We start from the raw sequence: 15,287 nt of genomic DNA on the forward strand, positions 1-15,287 counted from the left end.
GGTATACACGCGTCACATCATCACAGCTGAGCCGATGGTTCTTCTCTCTCTGACGCTGCGGGAGTGTAGTGACTGTTCTAAATGAGCAAAGTCTTGCAATACGAGTACATACGGTATACACGCGTCACATCATCACAGCTGAGCCGATGGTTCTTCTCTCTCTGACGCTGCGGGAGTGTAGTGACTGTTCTAAACGAGCGAGGTCTTGCAATACGAGTACATACAGTATACACGCGTCACATCATCACAGCTGAGCAGATGGTTCTTCTCTCTCTGACACTGCGGGAGTGTAGTGACTGTTCTAAATGAGCAAAGTCTTGCAATACGAGTACATACGGTATACACGCGTCACATCATCACAGCTGAGCCGATGGTTCTTCTCTCTCTGACGCTGCGGGAGTGTAGTGACTGTTCTAAATGAGCAAAGTCTTGCAATACGAGTACATACGGTATACACGCGTCCCATCATCACAGCTGAGCAGATGGTTCTTCTCTCTCTGACGCTGCGGGAGTGTAGTGACTGTTCTAAATGAGCAAAGTCTTGCAATACGAGTACATACAGTATACACGCGTCCCATCATCACAACTGAGACGATGGTTCTTCTCTCTCTGACGCTGCGGGAGCGTAGTGACTGTTCTAAACGAGCAAAGTCTTGCAATACGAGTACATACAGTATACACACGTCCCATCATCACAGCTGAGCAGATGGTTCTTCTCTCTCTGACGCTGCGGGAGTGTAGTGACTGTTCTAAATGAGCAAAGTCTTGCAATACGAGTACATACAGTATACACGCGTCCCATCATCACAACTGAGCCGATGGTTCTTCTCTCTCTCTGACGCTGTTCTAAATGAGCGATGTCTTGCAATACAAGTACATATAGTATTTTGTATTAAAGTTTTTGGGTTGTGAAACGAATCGTCTGAGTTTGCGTTATTTCCTATGGGGAAGTTTGCTTTGATATACAAGTGCTTTGGATTACAAGCATGCTTCTGGAACGAATTATGCTCGCAAACCAAGGTTTGACTGTATATTCCAAAACCGCATTTCATATAATACAAAGAGTGGAGAAAAAAGATCTTGCTTGACAAGAGAACCATCCCAACTTCAAAGGAGAATGCTCACATTCTATCATTGATCAAAAGAATTCCACCAATTTTCTGTGGATTGGATATCCATCATTATGTGTATTTGTAATGAACAACTGTACAGTAATGGGGAAACAATTACATATTAATTACAGACATTTAACATTTGGAGATCTAAAGAAAATTGGTGGAGTTTATTTGGCCAAAGATAGAAGGTGAGCATTGTCCTTTGAAGCTGGGATGTTGCTCTTTCAGGAGTGTTTGGTGCAGTGGTTAAAGCTCCAGCCTCAGCCCCCTGAGGTTGTGGGTTCAAACCCCACACTGCTCCTTGTGACCCTGGGCAAGTCACTTAATCCCCCCATTGCCCCAGGTACATTAGATGGTTCATAGACAAAACCGCCGAAGACAAAGGCGTGCGCCGACAACTGAGCGCAAGATGGAAGCGCGCGCCGAAGAAAAAGAGTGTTTTTAGGGGCTCCAACGGGGGTTTTTGTTGGGGAACCCCCCCCCACTCTACTTAATACAGATTGCGGCGGCATTGTGGGGGGGCTTGGGGGGTTGTAACCGCCCTCATTATACTGGAAACTTAACTGTTTCCCTGTTTTTTAGGGAAAAAGTGAAGTTTTTAGTAAAATGTGGGGGGGTTACAACCCCTCAAACCCTCCACAACGCCCCCACAACGCGGCGCGATCTGTATAAAGTAAAGTGGGGGGTTTCCCCCCACCCACCCCCGTCGGAGCCCTTTAAAACAGTCATTTTATTTGGCGCGCGCCTCCGCGTTGCGCTCAGGTGTCTGTGCATGCCTTTGTCCCGGCGCGCTTTTTGACCTGACACCCATTAGATAGATTGTGAGCCCAGTGGGACAGGGAAAATGCTTGAAGTATCTGTATGTAAACTACTTTGAGTGTGGTATACAAGCCCCAATCCCTTTCCTTCTTGTCAACTGAGGTATTATTGTTCTCTCAGGGTTTCCGCAGCTGGCATTATGCTTGCCGCAGATTTCCGGGTCTCGCTGCATCTTTGTCAGGTAGAAACCGATGTTTCAGCCACTATGCTGTGGCTTTCTTCAGTGGCTTTGAAGTCTGCAGTGTGACTTTGGAAATAGTGGATTCACTGACTTCATTGGGAACAGGCCACCAATTTGAATTTCGGCGGGAAAGTCAGTTGGTCGGAAATTTGAGGGTTTTTTTTGTGAAAGTCCATAGAATGGAAAAAGTCTCTGGTAGGTCTAAAGCAGTGGTTCCCAACCCTGTCCTGGAGGACCACCAGGCCAGTCGGGTTTTCAGGATAGCCCTAATGAATATGCATGAGAGAGATCTGTGTATAATGGAGGTGCCAGGCATGCAAATCTGCTCCATGCATATTCATTAGGGTTATCCTGAAAACCCGACTGGCCTGGTGGTCCTCAAGGACAGGGTTGGGAACCACTGGTCTAAAGAATGTTCTTCTTGTGGAGCTGGGTTAGATGTTCTCTCAGTTGCTCAAATTTCTGACCAACTGACTTTCCCGCCAAAGTTCAAACTAGTGGACTGTCCTGTTCCCAGTCTGGTCAGTAAACCCACTATTTACAAAGTTGCACTGCAGACTTCAGAGCAAACCCTGAAGAAAGTCACAGCATGGCGGCTGAAACGTCGGTTTCTACCTGACAAAGATGCAGCGAGACCCGGAAATCTGCGGCAAGCACAATGCCAGCTGCGGAAACCCTGAAAGAACATCTAACCCAGCTCCACAGGGAGAACATCTTTAAACCTACCAGAGACTTTTCCATTCTACGGACTTTCACAAGAAAATTCAAATTTCTGACCAACTTACTTTCCCGCCAAAATTCAAATTGGTGGACTGCCCGACAGCCCGGCGGCATTAAGACAGAAGCTTTTCAAAAACCCGGACAAAGTGCTGGATTTTGGAAAAGCTGTCCGGACCCCTGGACATGTCCTCAAAAGGTAACCCTATATAAACCTGAACTAATGGTATGTGCACATTTCTTTCTCCCTACTATCTGACCACACAGATTTATCTGGACAGTGCCTGTAAATTTGACAGTGCGTCCTTAGCATGCCTCTGACTCTACTCCATTTTTGTCCACAAAATTTTTCCCACACAAGTAGTTTCTGTGGACATACTTACCTGGAAAAGTGTGTGTGTGTGTGGTGGTGGTGGTGGTGGGGGGGGGGGGGGGGCAGCGTGAAGCCTAATATTTAAATGGGTTGAAGTCGATTTTACTCAAATAAATCTTCTGGGCATCAATCTCACAGAGTCCTATGCTGAGCTAAGGGAAAAAGCCAGGCAATACGAACAGTAAAACGAAAGTTGTGAGTTACACACAGTCACCACACTGCAGAAAATTCCAGACAAATAAGAAACATCAAGGAATAAGTCATGTTTTCTGGCTACAGAGCGAAAAGGAGACTATAACTTGTGCACTCGCTTGTTCAAGATCTATCCATCATCCCTCAAAGATGACATTTTTTGATACATAAATCAGAATTGTGTTTCTTCAACTCGTTTCCCATCCACAGCAGAATATAAAACATACCTGAGCGGCAAAGACAGAGCTTACCATATGCTTCTTGTCTTCCTGGAAATGGGTGTCGATAAACATTCTCCCCACTGGAAAAGCCAGGGCGTTTTTGACATAGTTCACACATCTGTCCCAACGAGCTACCAACGAGGTTATGCCAAGGATCACCTTTTGGAAAACATACAGCATGAAGGGCTCGTCTTGTGCGCAGGCAACCAAAAATAAGCAGCTCCCCTCCCCACCCGCCATTCAATAACTGAGCAAAGGGATTCAGAGGCCAGAAAGTGGCTTTGGGGAACGCAGACTAATGAAATGCAGTGGCTTAAGGCTAGATTCACATACCTGCCCAATCGGGCCTGATCCGGGCCAGTTCGTGCAGGTCCGATGAAATTAGGAAACGAAAATATGCAGATGGGGGCGATCGGAGGAACCGATGTGTTTTTAACGTATCCACATCTACAGTAATGTCCTGCTAATACTGATTTCTGTAACATTGCTAGATGTATGCAGCATAATTTGGAAGTCAGGGAGCCAACAGGCACTGCTCCCCCCCCCCCCGCCCCAGGGCTTCTGCAGCCCCTGAAACAGGCAGCGAGATCGGGGCAGCAGAGAGCAGAGCAGAGGTGGCAATGGAGCAGGAGAGTCGATAGAGGGGTGTGCGGATGGACCCCAGCAGTGGCTTTAGGAGCTGATCGGCCAGTCGGATCGAGAATTTTGTGTGGTGAATCGCCGCCTTCCCTACTTTTGAATGTCCCTCCCCTCATTTGCATGTGTGGATCAGAGGATGGTCGGCAGAGAGGGACGTGAATTGGCCCGGAGGGAAATTTGGTCGCTAAGGGGTCGCAAACCGATTGGTACACGATCTAGTCCTAAGTCTTCTTCCGTCTTTTAAGTAAGCAGTAAGAACTGGATTAGTCCAAATATCAACTCGTCTTTTTCTTTGCTGATAGCATTCCATTACCGTCCCATAGACATCACCCCCTACTGGCCACGAGCCACTACAGCTCAGGGGTAATGATATACAGGTGCCCAAAGACCACCTGATTGTCATAACTTCTATAAATGAAAGTAGATATCAACTTTTTTTTCACAGAATGCTAAAAAAACAGAATAGATATATGCACATAGATGTAAGCACTGATGCCAGCCATTGAGCTGACATACGTCTGCTTATGTTCCAGAGATAATTCAAAGAGCAAACCAGACAGTGCCATAGTAAGGGCGGGTGGGGCAGGGCAGACTGCCCTGGGAGCCATCTTGGTGGGGGCACCAGCACCTCTCTGCCCCCATACCACACTCATGCCCATCCTTCCCTGCCCCCCTCCCCCTCCGTACCTCTTTAAAATCTTCACCAACTAGTCTAGCCACCTGCTCGCGCTGGCCTGGCCCCTGTCTCCCTTATGCACTTTACGGCCGCCCTGCCCGCACATAGCTCTCCAAGGCCTAGATTCACTAAACTCACCGGTCTGGATCGCTGTAGGGCGATTCATGGCCGAGTTTTGCCGGGGCGACAGATTCACTCCAGAGTCCTCATGCAAATTATCTGATTAGACGCACGCCCTGCCGCGATCTCACGGATCGCTGCAGAGCGATCGCAATACACGCGCGGACCATCCTGGCTGGCTGTAGATGTGATCCGTGCATGCGCTTGCTCTCCACACAAGCGAGGTCAAAATAAAGGAGGAGGAGGTGGCTGCAGTTTGGTTCATAGACAAAATCGCGCGAGATAACGGCGCGCCGACAACTGAGCGCAAGGTTGACGGCGCGCCGAAGAAAAGCACTATTTTAATGGGTTCTGACGGGATGTGTTGGTGGGGAACCCCCCTATTTTACTTAACAGACATCGCGCTGGCGTTGTGGGGGGCTTGGGGGGTTTTAACCCCCCCTCATTATACTTGAAACCAAACTTTTTGCCTGTTTTTTAGGGAAAACGTTCAGTTTTAAGTATAATGTGGGGGGTTACAACCCCCAAAACCCCCCACAACGCCAGCGCAATGTCTGTTAAGTAAAGTGGGGGGTTCCCCCCCCCACACACCCCCGTCGGAGCCCTTTAAAATAGTGCTTTTCTTTGGCGCGCCGTCAACCTTACGCTCAGTTGTCGGCGCGCCGTTGTCTCGCGCGATTTAGTCCCGTCACCCTGCAGTTTACTTAAGTGGACATTTCAATTTAATGGAGCAGAACATGCTGCAGCCAGATTACAGAACACGCTTCTAACCCGCGGGTTAAAACCACGGGCTCGCACTGCACTGAGGAGTAATGGACAGTTTTATTTTTTATTTTGAGGGTTGTTTTGTAACCTCGCTACTGGGATTTCAGGGCGGCAGAGAGCAGGAGAGTCGGCAAGGACAGTAAGCGACGGGTCCTCAGCAGTCGCTTCCATTTTGGATCGGCAAACCCAATCGGTGTTTCTTCTTCTGTTTAGTGAATCGATGTCATCCTACTTATGCAGGCAATTTCCCCTCATTTGCCCGGGCGGATCGGGCACAAGGTTAGTGAATCGGGTCAGGAAACAATCGCAAACTGGCCGGGACACGATCAGTGCGTTTAGTGAATCGGGCCCTAAGGCCCTGCAAGAGTCTAACCAGACTCAATGGTTTTAACCGCGTTACGTCAGCTTACCCGTGCAAATTCCAGCTGTCTGTACTGAAACCGTCGACTGAGGTTAGGAATTCTCGCAAAGACAAGTCTCCACACAAGATAGTTGGTGACCGTTCTGTAAAATAAGGAACACATGTCACCTGTTATGATGAAAAAGAGAGAGAGAGATCGAGAGAGATCTGCCAAAACAATCAGCATACACTCAAAAACATATGAGACAGTCCTTCTTTAAGACAAACTCCCCAGGCTCAGTAAAAAGCATTTTCATTTTTCAGGCTATTTTAAGCCCTGTAAGCCCCCCCTTAAGCCTTACCTGATGGTCTAGCGGGTTTTCAGGCAGGAGCGATCTTCCCACGCTCCTGCCCCGAGCAGATCGCTCACAGGAAATGGCTCGAGAGACTACGGGAGCTCAAGGCAGCCATTTCCTGTGAGCGATCTGCACGCGGCAAGAGCGTGGGAAGATCGCTCTTGCCTGAAAACCCGCTAGACCACCAGGTAAAGCTTAAGGGGGGGGGGGTGCTTTCAGGGCTTATAATAGCCGGTGGAAGCAGGAGTTAGGGGCAGAACCGGCCCGAATATTATTCGCGGTTTTTTAATATTCGCGGGCTGGCTCTGCCCCTAACCAGCACGAATACGGAGGGGGAAGTGTACATATATGGTCTTGTAGTAAGACTCCCTTTCCTTCCACTGTTTGATACATGGTCAGATGTAATGGATCACATTCCTCTTAGTCTGTCATATATACTCATTTCTCTCCTTTTTGTAGGTTTTCCTGAGGAAGGAGTGGCCTAGCGGTTAGAGCTACAGCCTCAACACCCTGAGGCTGTGGGTTCAAGCCCCATGCTGCACCTTGTGACCCTGGGCAAGTCACTTAATATCCCTATTGCCTCAGGTACATTAGATAGATTGTGAGCCCACCGGGACAGATAGGGGAAATGCTTAAAGTACCTGTATGTAAACTACAAAAGGGCAGCATACAAGTCCCAATCCCTTTCCCTGATGTCATAATGCCTCATTCCACCAATAAGAGTCAACCTCATCAGTGATGTCACAATGGCTTCCTTGTTCTATACTTGGCTCACTTCTGCTATTGTATTGGAGGAGAGTGTGGTGCAGTGGTTAGAGCTACAGTCTCAGCACCCTGAGGTTGTGGGTTCAAACCCTGCACTGCTCCCTATGACCCTGGGCAAGTCACTTAAACCTATGCAGTGCTGTATGGAGTCACAAAGGAGACAGTCCCTGCTTGAAGGAGCTTACAATCTAAACAGACAGGACAGACAAACAGGATGCCGGGGTGGGGGATACATTTAGGGGGGGATGGTTAGGACCTACCAGATGTACGGATTTACCCAGACATGTCCTCTTTTTAGAGATTCAAGATTCTTTATTTTTGATATACTGTCTATAAAAATATATGTCTAGACGGTGTACATTATAAAAAATTATAAAAACAATTAAAGGAAGCAAATAAAAACGGTGGTTTATCAAATGTTAAAAATACTGGACAAATTTAAATTAACATACATGAGACGAAAGGATAGTAGGGGATGGAGAGGTTGTTTAAAATACATTGAAGTAAAATTAATAAAAAAGGATGGTAAATGGAGAGTGGTAAGAACAATAGGAGGGTATCACTTTAGAGGAAGTGTTAGATATTTCAAAACTATATATGAATTAGGAAGTTAGAAAGTGGAGGCTGATGCTAGAGAATGAAAGCATCTTTAAAGAGGAAAGTTTTAAGTTTCATTTTAAATTTTTTGAGGGAATTCTCTAATCTAGAGGTCTGCACGGGAACGGAGATCGCGGGAATCCCCCCTAACCCACAGGACTTCCACGGGGACCCCCCTCTGGCCCACGGGCTCCCACGGGGACCCCCCTCTGGCCAAAGGGACTCCCACGGGGATGGAAGGCTTTGGAAGCAGGGTTCATCCATACAATATAATGGACACGTCAGCCTTAGCAAAAGAAGGGGTTTATAAGTTAATTACCTGAACAGAAAACAAAAAAAAGGTTCCACCAAAGAGATTCTACAAGGAAAACAGCAGCGCAAACACAAAAGAAACTGTGGAATTGATGATCCTGTCAGAAGTAATTGCTGCTTTTTATGGGGACGAGCGGGGATGGAGATAATTTTTTGCGGGGATGGGTGGGGACAGAGAGGATCCTGACAGGGACGGGGGAGACGGAGAGGATCCTGGCGGGGACGGGCGGGGATGGGTGGGATTTCTAATCGAATGTCGAGTGGAAGAGCATTCCACAAAGAGGGGGCAGTAACTGAGAAGATGGATTTGCGAGTGGCGTCATGAAACAATTCCCGTATTGACGGTATAGAAAGTAAATTTTGATTATTTGATCGGAGGACCCTTGATGATGAGTAAGGGATCAAAAGTTTATCTTTAAACGCTGGCTGATTAGGACATGTCCGGGCATCCGGACGGATTTTCCAAAAACCCGGCACTTTGTTCGGGTTTTGAAAAGCTTCCATCTCAGGACGGCGTCGGGAGAGCATCTGCGCGTGAGTAGGTGCAACGTGGTGATGTCACGTGCACAAGTGTGACATCATCACGCTGCATCTGCGCTTGCGCGGATGCTCTCCCGACATGGTCCCAAGGATGAATACAGGTGGAGGGGGCAGGGCTCGGGATAACAGGGCGGGACTTAGGCGTAACGGGGCGGGGCTGGGTGGAATTGGGTGGGCCTGGGTCGGAACTATGGATTCAGATTTACTATGGGAAAGATAAATGCCAGAAATGTAGACCAGGGTTTTCCAGGCCTACTTTTCTGGGACCTGTCTTGATCATGAATCGTGGCACCTCTAGTCACGTCCAGCATTAGCCACGCCTATAGTGGCTTTAGGAGTCAGTTGGTGCCTCTGGGGCGCGATTCTGGCACATTTTTCATTAGGCACAGGTAGGCACTTTAAATTTAAAGTTTTTTGCCATTTCAAACGGTGTTTCCCTATTAACTTAGGCGCCATTTGTAGAATTTCCCCATGTTTGTTTTTACTTTGGTCTGCTTCTCTATTATCCTCGGTTCATAGTCATTCGCGCCCGAGACTTCAGCGCGCCGACATTGCAGCACAGACAATTTGGCGCAAGACCCCAGCGCGCTGCCTAAAAAGTGACTTTTAAAGAGCTCCGATGCGGGGTGTGAGTGGGGACCCCCCCAGTTTACTTCATACTCTTCACGCTGCCGTGGGGGAGGTTGGGGAGGGGTTGGAACCCTCCATTATAGAGTAAACTTACATTTTTCCTGATTTTTTAGGAAAAAGTTAAGTTTTCTCTATAATGTGAGGGGTTGCGCCCCCCCCCACACCCCCAACGGCAGCGCGAAGAGTATGAAGTAAAGTGTGGGGTAGTCCCCTCACACCCCCTGTCGGAGCTGTTTAAATCACTTTTTTGCCAGCGCGCTGGGGTCTTGCGCCAAATTGTCTGCGCTGCAATGTTGGCACACTTAAGTCTCGTGCGCTTTTGCCCCGTCACCATTATCCTCACGTATGTTTGGGACAACAGTTGTTTTAAGGCTTACCTGTTGATGTCATTAATAGTGCATCGATGCACCTCGATATTCATAGCTACTCAACCTGTCAGAAATGGCCGCTGACCAGTTAAATAATGTTTAATTGGCGAACTGTGAATATTCAGCGCGAGATAACCGCTTAACTTTGCTAAATATTCCAGGATAGCGGTTAAAAGTTTACTAGCTATATCATGCGATAACCAGCGATTTTCAGAATTGACCAGATAAGTTTAGCAGGCAAATAGCCGTCCTATTTTCGCCCGTTATAACTTAACTGGACAGTGTTGATTATTGACTTAACCAGGCAAAGCAAGGAGAACTGGAGTAACGTGTACAATGATGAGGGCAAAGTTTATTAAAATAATTGCGGTTAAAAGCAACACCTTAAAATTAAACCACGGGACCCAACGCGGTCCGTGTTTCGGTACACGCCTTCTTCAGGGGTCCTAGGTTGGGAAGGAGTCAAAATGAACCGCAAAAAGCATGCTGAAGCCTGTGTGAAGACCAACGTCAAAGAGCAGCTTGTACGTGGGATGATAGATTTCAGTTCAGTTGCGGCCATTCCAGAAAATCTGGATAGTCAAATACTGTTTGCCAAAAACATTCCTGCATTGAATACATCCCGACCCACAGGACAGACGAGCCGCCTCCTGCAGTCTGAACATCGGGCTCATGGTGTGAAGTCTTGTCTCCATAGTTTGAATTTTATCTTTTAGCTGAGTATTTCAGGAATACGTGCTATCGTAGCTTCTTTTGAAAATTGCTCTGCCACAGTTTACCTTCCAAGGACCAAAACCATGGGGCTTCTTTTACTATGCCGCGTTAGGGCATTAACGCGCGGAATAGCACACGCCAAATTGCCCCATGCGCTAGACGGTAACGCCAGCATTGAGCTGGTGTTAGTTCTAGCCGCGTAGCGCAGGTTCAGCGCACGCTACAATGCTGCGTACGCTATAAGAACATAAGAACATAAGCAATGCCTCTGCTGGGTCAGACCTGAGGTCCATCGTGCCCAGCGGCCCGCTCACGCGGCAGCCCAACAGGTCTAGGACCTGTGCAGTAATCCTCTATCTATACCCCTCTATCCCCTTTTCCAGTGGGAAATTGTCCAATCCTTTCTTGAACTCCAGTACCGTACTCTGCTCTATTACGTCCTCTGGAAGCGCATTCCAGGTGTCCACCACACGTTGGGTAAAGAAGAACTTCCTAGCTTTCGTTTTGAATCTGTCCCCTTTCAACTTTTCTGAATGCCCTCTTGTTCTTTTATTATTCAAAAGTTTGAAGAATCTGTCCCTCTCCACTTTCTCTATGCCCTTCATGATCTTGTAAGTCTCTATCATGTCCCCTCTAAGTCTCCTCTTCTCCAGGGAAGAGTCACAGTTTCTCCAATCTTTCTCTATCTCTCTCTCTCTTTCTCTCTCTCTTTCTGCATGATCTTGTAAGTCTTTATCATATCCCCTCTAAGTCTCCTCTTCTCCAGGGAAGAGTCACAGTTTCTCCAATCTTTCTCTATCTCTCTCTCTCTTTCTCTCTCTCCCTTTCTCTCTCTCTTTCTGCCCCTCTCTACTCTCTCTATGCCCTTCATGATCTTGTAAGTCTCTATCATGTCCCCTCTAAGTCTCCTCTTCTCCAGGGAAAAGCTTAGTAAAAGGAGCCCTTGGTGTTAGCCTTCAAGACTTTCCACAAGATGACACCAAACTACATAGCATCAAAACTACAAATTTATGTCCCCAATCGATCACTTAGATCTCAAACAGAAAAACGGCTGATTCTGCCACCTGGCCACTCGCTCACGTCTGAGACAGCCTGAAGATGCTCTTATTCTCATTACATACCCAGATTATGGCACATCATCCCACCCATCCATTAGATCACTAGACAGTCTTTGGAACTTCAGGAAAGCCATGAAAACCTTCCTCTTTACAAACCCAGCTCCGTAACAACCCGCGTCTACACCCCGGACGGATGGATCTCAAAGGCACCGCCTAATACACCAAACGACATCTCTAAACTCGCAGGCCACGGCAAATATAACCTAGTCGGAAAGCTACGTTACCTCCATGTTTTATCTACAAACACTGCAATTTAATCCACCCTATGCCTACTAAGTCTGTATTTTTAAGTCTGTATGTCTCCCCTGCCCCGCAACCATGATAAAACAACTACAAACAGTTCAATACACAGCGCTAAGACTTATCTATTCACTGAGGAAACACGGCCACATCACAGCGCATACCTCAACTAAAACTGGCTCCCAATACCAGCAAGAGTACAATTCAAATTCTACTGCCTACTATTTAAAACCATAAACGGAGACAGCCCGGCCTACCTAAACAACTGCCTAATCCAAACTACCACAACCAGACATATGAGAACAAACAAACTGTTCACGCATCTCTCAATCAGAGAAGTCAAGTGAAAAAAACTGTACGATGGCCTTCTAGCCACACAAGCAGCAAAACTGGACTACCAACTCTCCAATTTACTGATAACGACCCCAGACTACAAATCGTTCAGAAAAGAAAACTAACACTGCAAGACTCGTCCCAGTTCTCTGAAGCAACTCGCTCTTCTCTTCAATTCCTCTGGAAATGGCCAAATAACTCCTTTGTAATCCGCCTTGAACCGCAAGGTAATGGCGGAATAGAAATCACTAATGTAATGTAAATGCTGTAATCTAAACCACCTTCTCTATACTGTAAATGCTGTAAAGTCTGTATTTCTCACTAAAGTTTGTCCTACCCATACTATGAAAGTACTCCTGTAACCCGTTCTGGGCTCCTTTGGGAGGACGTGTTAAATAAATGACTAAATAAATAAATAAAACAAAACGATCCACTGACCCTGTGCGAATAACGATAGTTTCAATGCCAAAAAGTGTAAGGTCATGCACCTTGGCAGCAGAAATCCATGCAGAACGTACACCCTAAATGGTGAGACCTTAGCAAGGACTGCAGCAGAACGAGACTTGGGAGTGATCATTAGTGGAGACATGAAGACTGCCAATCAAGTGGAAAAAGCTTCATCCAAGGCTCAACAAATCATGGGTTGTATCCGTAGAAGTTTCGTCAGTTTGACGCAGGACCTACTCTTACTGGAACATTGGTCCTCGACTTGGCAACTAAGCGTCAATGCCAAAAAGTGTAAGGTCATGCACCTCGGCAGCAGAAATCCATGCAGAACCTACACCCTAAACGGTGAGACCCTAGCAAGGACTGCAGCAGAACGAGACTTGGGAGTGATCATTAGTGAAGACATGAAGGCTGCCAATCAAGTGGAGAAAGCTTCATCCAAGGCTAGAAAAATCATGGGTTGTATCCGTAGAAGTTTCGTCAGCCGAAAGCCCGAAGTCATAATGCCATTGTACAGATCCATGGTGAGACCTCATCTGGAATATTGTGTACAATTCTGGAGGCCACATTACCAAAAAGATGTGCTGAGAGTTGAGTCGGTTCAGCGAATGGCCACCAGGATGGTCTCAGGACTCAAGGATCTTCTATATGAGGAACGGCTGGGTAAATTGCAGCTATACTCACTCGAGGAACGCAGAGAGAGGGGAGACATGATTGAGACGTTCAAATATGTCACGGGCCATATCGAAGTGGAAGAAGATATCTTTTCTCTTATAGGACCCACGGCAACAAGAGGGCATCCGTTGAAAATCAGGGGTGGGAAATTTCATGGCAACACCAGGAAGTACTTCTTCACCGAAAGGGTAGTTGATCACTGGAATGATCTTCCACTACAGGTAACTGAGGCCAGCAGCGTGCCAGATTTTAAGAAAAAATGGGATAGGCATGTGGGATCTCTTCATGGAGGAAGTTAGGGGGTGGGTCATTAGAGTGGGCAGACTTGATGGGCCGTGGCCCTTTTCTGCCGTCATTTTCTATGTTTCTATGTTTCTATATGAGTCATAAAACAGAGAAATGTTGCAGCTGGTTACATATAGTACAGAAAAAAAAAAATCAGTGGAAACAAGATATAAATCAATTTCATTAGGCAGTCTAACCAATCGGGAGGTAATCCAATGATGCCCAAGTTAAAAATGATGCATATAAATATCCACGCTGTCAGTTCACTTAATTGGTGGGAATAAGGGAGAATGGCAGATTTATAATATATCCACAGTGTTATCAAGAAATCTCCGTTTTATGAAGCACACACTTCTGTATATCCAATTGACTTGTCCTCATAATTGATACATCAGTGTAGACCAGGGGTAGGCAATTCCGGTCCTCGAGAGCCGGAGCCAGGTCAGGTTTTCAGGATCTCCACAATGAATATGCATGAGATGGATTTACATGCACTGCCTCCTTGAGATGCAAATCTATCTCATGCATAATTATTGTGGATATCCTGAAAACCTGACCTGGCTCCGGCTCTCGAGGACCGGAATTGCCTACCTCTGATGTAGACTAATGTTCACATAGAATAGATCAAAACGACACTCTACTGTACTTGGCAATAATCTTTGAGCACAGAGTGTAAAAACGTACGTTGAGAAATAAAAGAGAGAGACAGAGGCGGGGAGGGAGAGCTTTCCAGTGGTGTGGGATTCCTCTGGCTTGCAATAACAAACGCTTCAGTCAATACTGCCCTGATAAGCAACTTGCTCTGGAAAAATCTGCAGCGAACTCATTCGGACAAGTACCGCATCCATCAACCCGAGAAGGCACCAACAACGAGGTGGTTCTGAAGACTATTGATTCTATCGGCCACTCAATGCGCGAATGCCATTTCAAGTGAAGTATTTCGTATGGCCTCATGCAGATTTAATGTGTACCTCTCATATTCCCCATATGAAAGGCCACATGATGGCAAACTATTATCAAATAACTATATTTCACAGTTTGCAATCTGCCTTTCATGAGGTAAAAACGGATAGCGTAGCTGGTTTTAAGAAAGGTTCAGACAAATTCCTGGAGGAAAAGTCCACAGTCTGTTATTAAGACATGGGGGAAGCCTCTCCTTGCTCTGGATCGGTACATGGAATGTTGCTACTCTTTGGGTTTTGACCAGGTACAAGTGACCTGGATAAGCCACCGTGAGAACGGGCTACTAGGCATGTTGGACCATTGGTCTGACCCAATAAGGCTATTCTTATGTTCCAAAGTGTGCCAAGTATAGGACAATCAAGCCATTGTAACATCACTGCTGAGGTTGGCTCTGAGGCACTGTGGAATGAGGCCTTATGACATCACAGTCTCAGCTCTGGAATGTTGCTCTCATTGGGGTTTCGGAATCTTGCTATTCTTTGAGATGCTGGAGTGTTGCTACTCTTTGGGTTTTGGCCAGGAACTAGTGACCTGGATTGGCCCAATAAGGCTATTCTTATGTTCTTATGTGAGCCAACTATAGGACAATCAAGCCATTGTAACATCACTGATGAGGTTGGCTCTGAGGCACTGTGGAATGAGGCATTATGACATCACAATCTCAGCTCTGGAATGTTGCTCTCATTGGGGTTCCGGAATCTTGCTCTTCTTTGAGATGATGGAATGTTGTTACTCTTTGGGTTTTGGCCAGGTACTAGTGACCTGGATAAGCCACCGTGAGAACGG

The 15,287-nt window shown here is 46.7% G+C and overlaps 1 protein-coding gene across 2 annotated transcripts in view; it reads right to left on the reverse strand.

Annotated features, from left to right (window-relative positions):
• Positions 1-15,287, reverse strand: part of PHEX (phosphate regulating endopeptidase homolog X-linked) — a 188,945-nt gene that overhangs the window by 83,829 nt on the left and 89,829 nt on the right. For both annotated transcript variants that reach the window (XM_033949946.1, XM_033949945.1), the window contains 2 exons: positions 6,229-6,322; positions 3,649-3,777 (listed from right to left, as the gene is read on the reverse strand). In XM_033949946.1, coding sequence (XP_033805837.1) covers positions 3,649-3,777; positions 6,229-6,322 — 223 coding nt within the window. The remainder of the gene's footprint in view (positions 1-3,648; positions 3,778-6,228; positions 6,323-15,287) is intronic.

The sequence above is a fragment of the Geotrypetes seraphini genome, chromosome 6, assembly GCF_902459505.1.
Source record: "Geotrypetes seraphini chromosome 6, aGeoSer1.1, whole genome shotgun sequence".
NCBI classification, from domain to species: domain Eukaryota; kingdom Metazoa; phylum Chordata; class Amphibia; order Gymnophiona; family Dermophiidae; genus Geotrypetes; species Geotrypetes seraphini.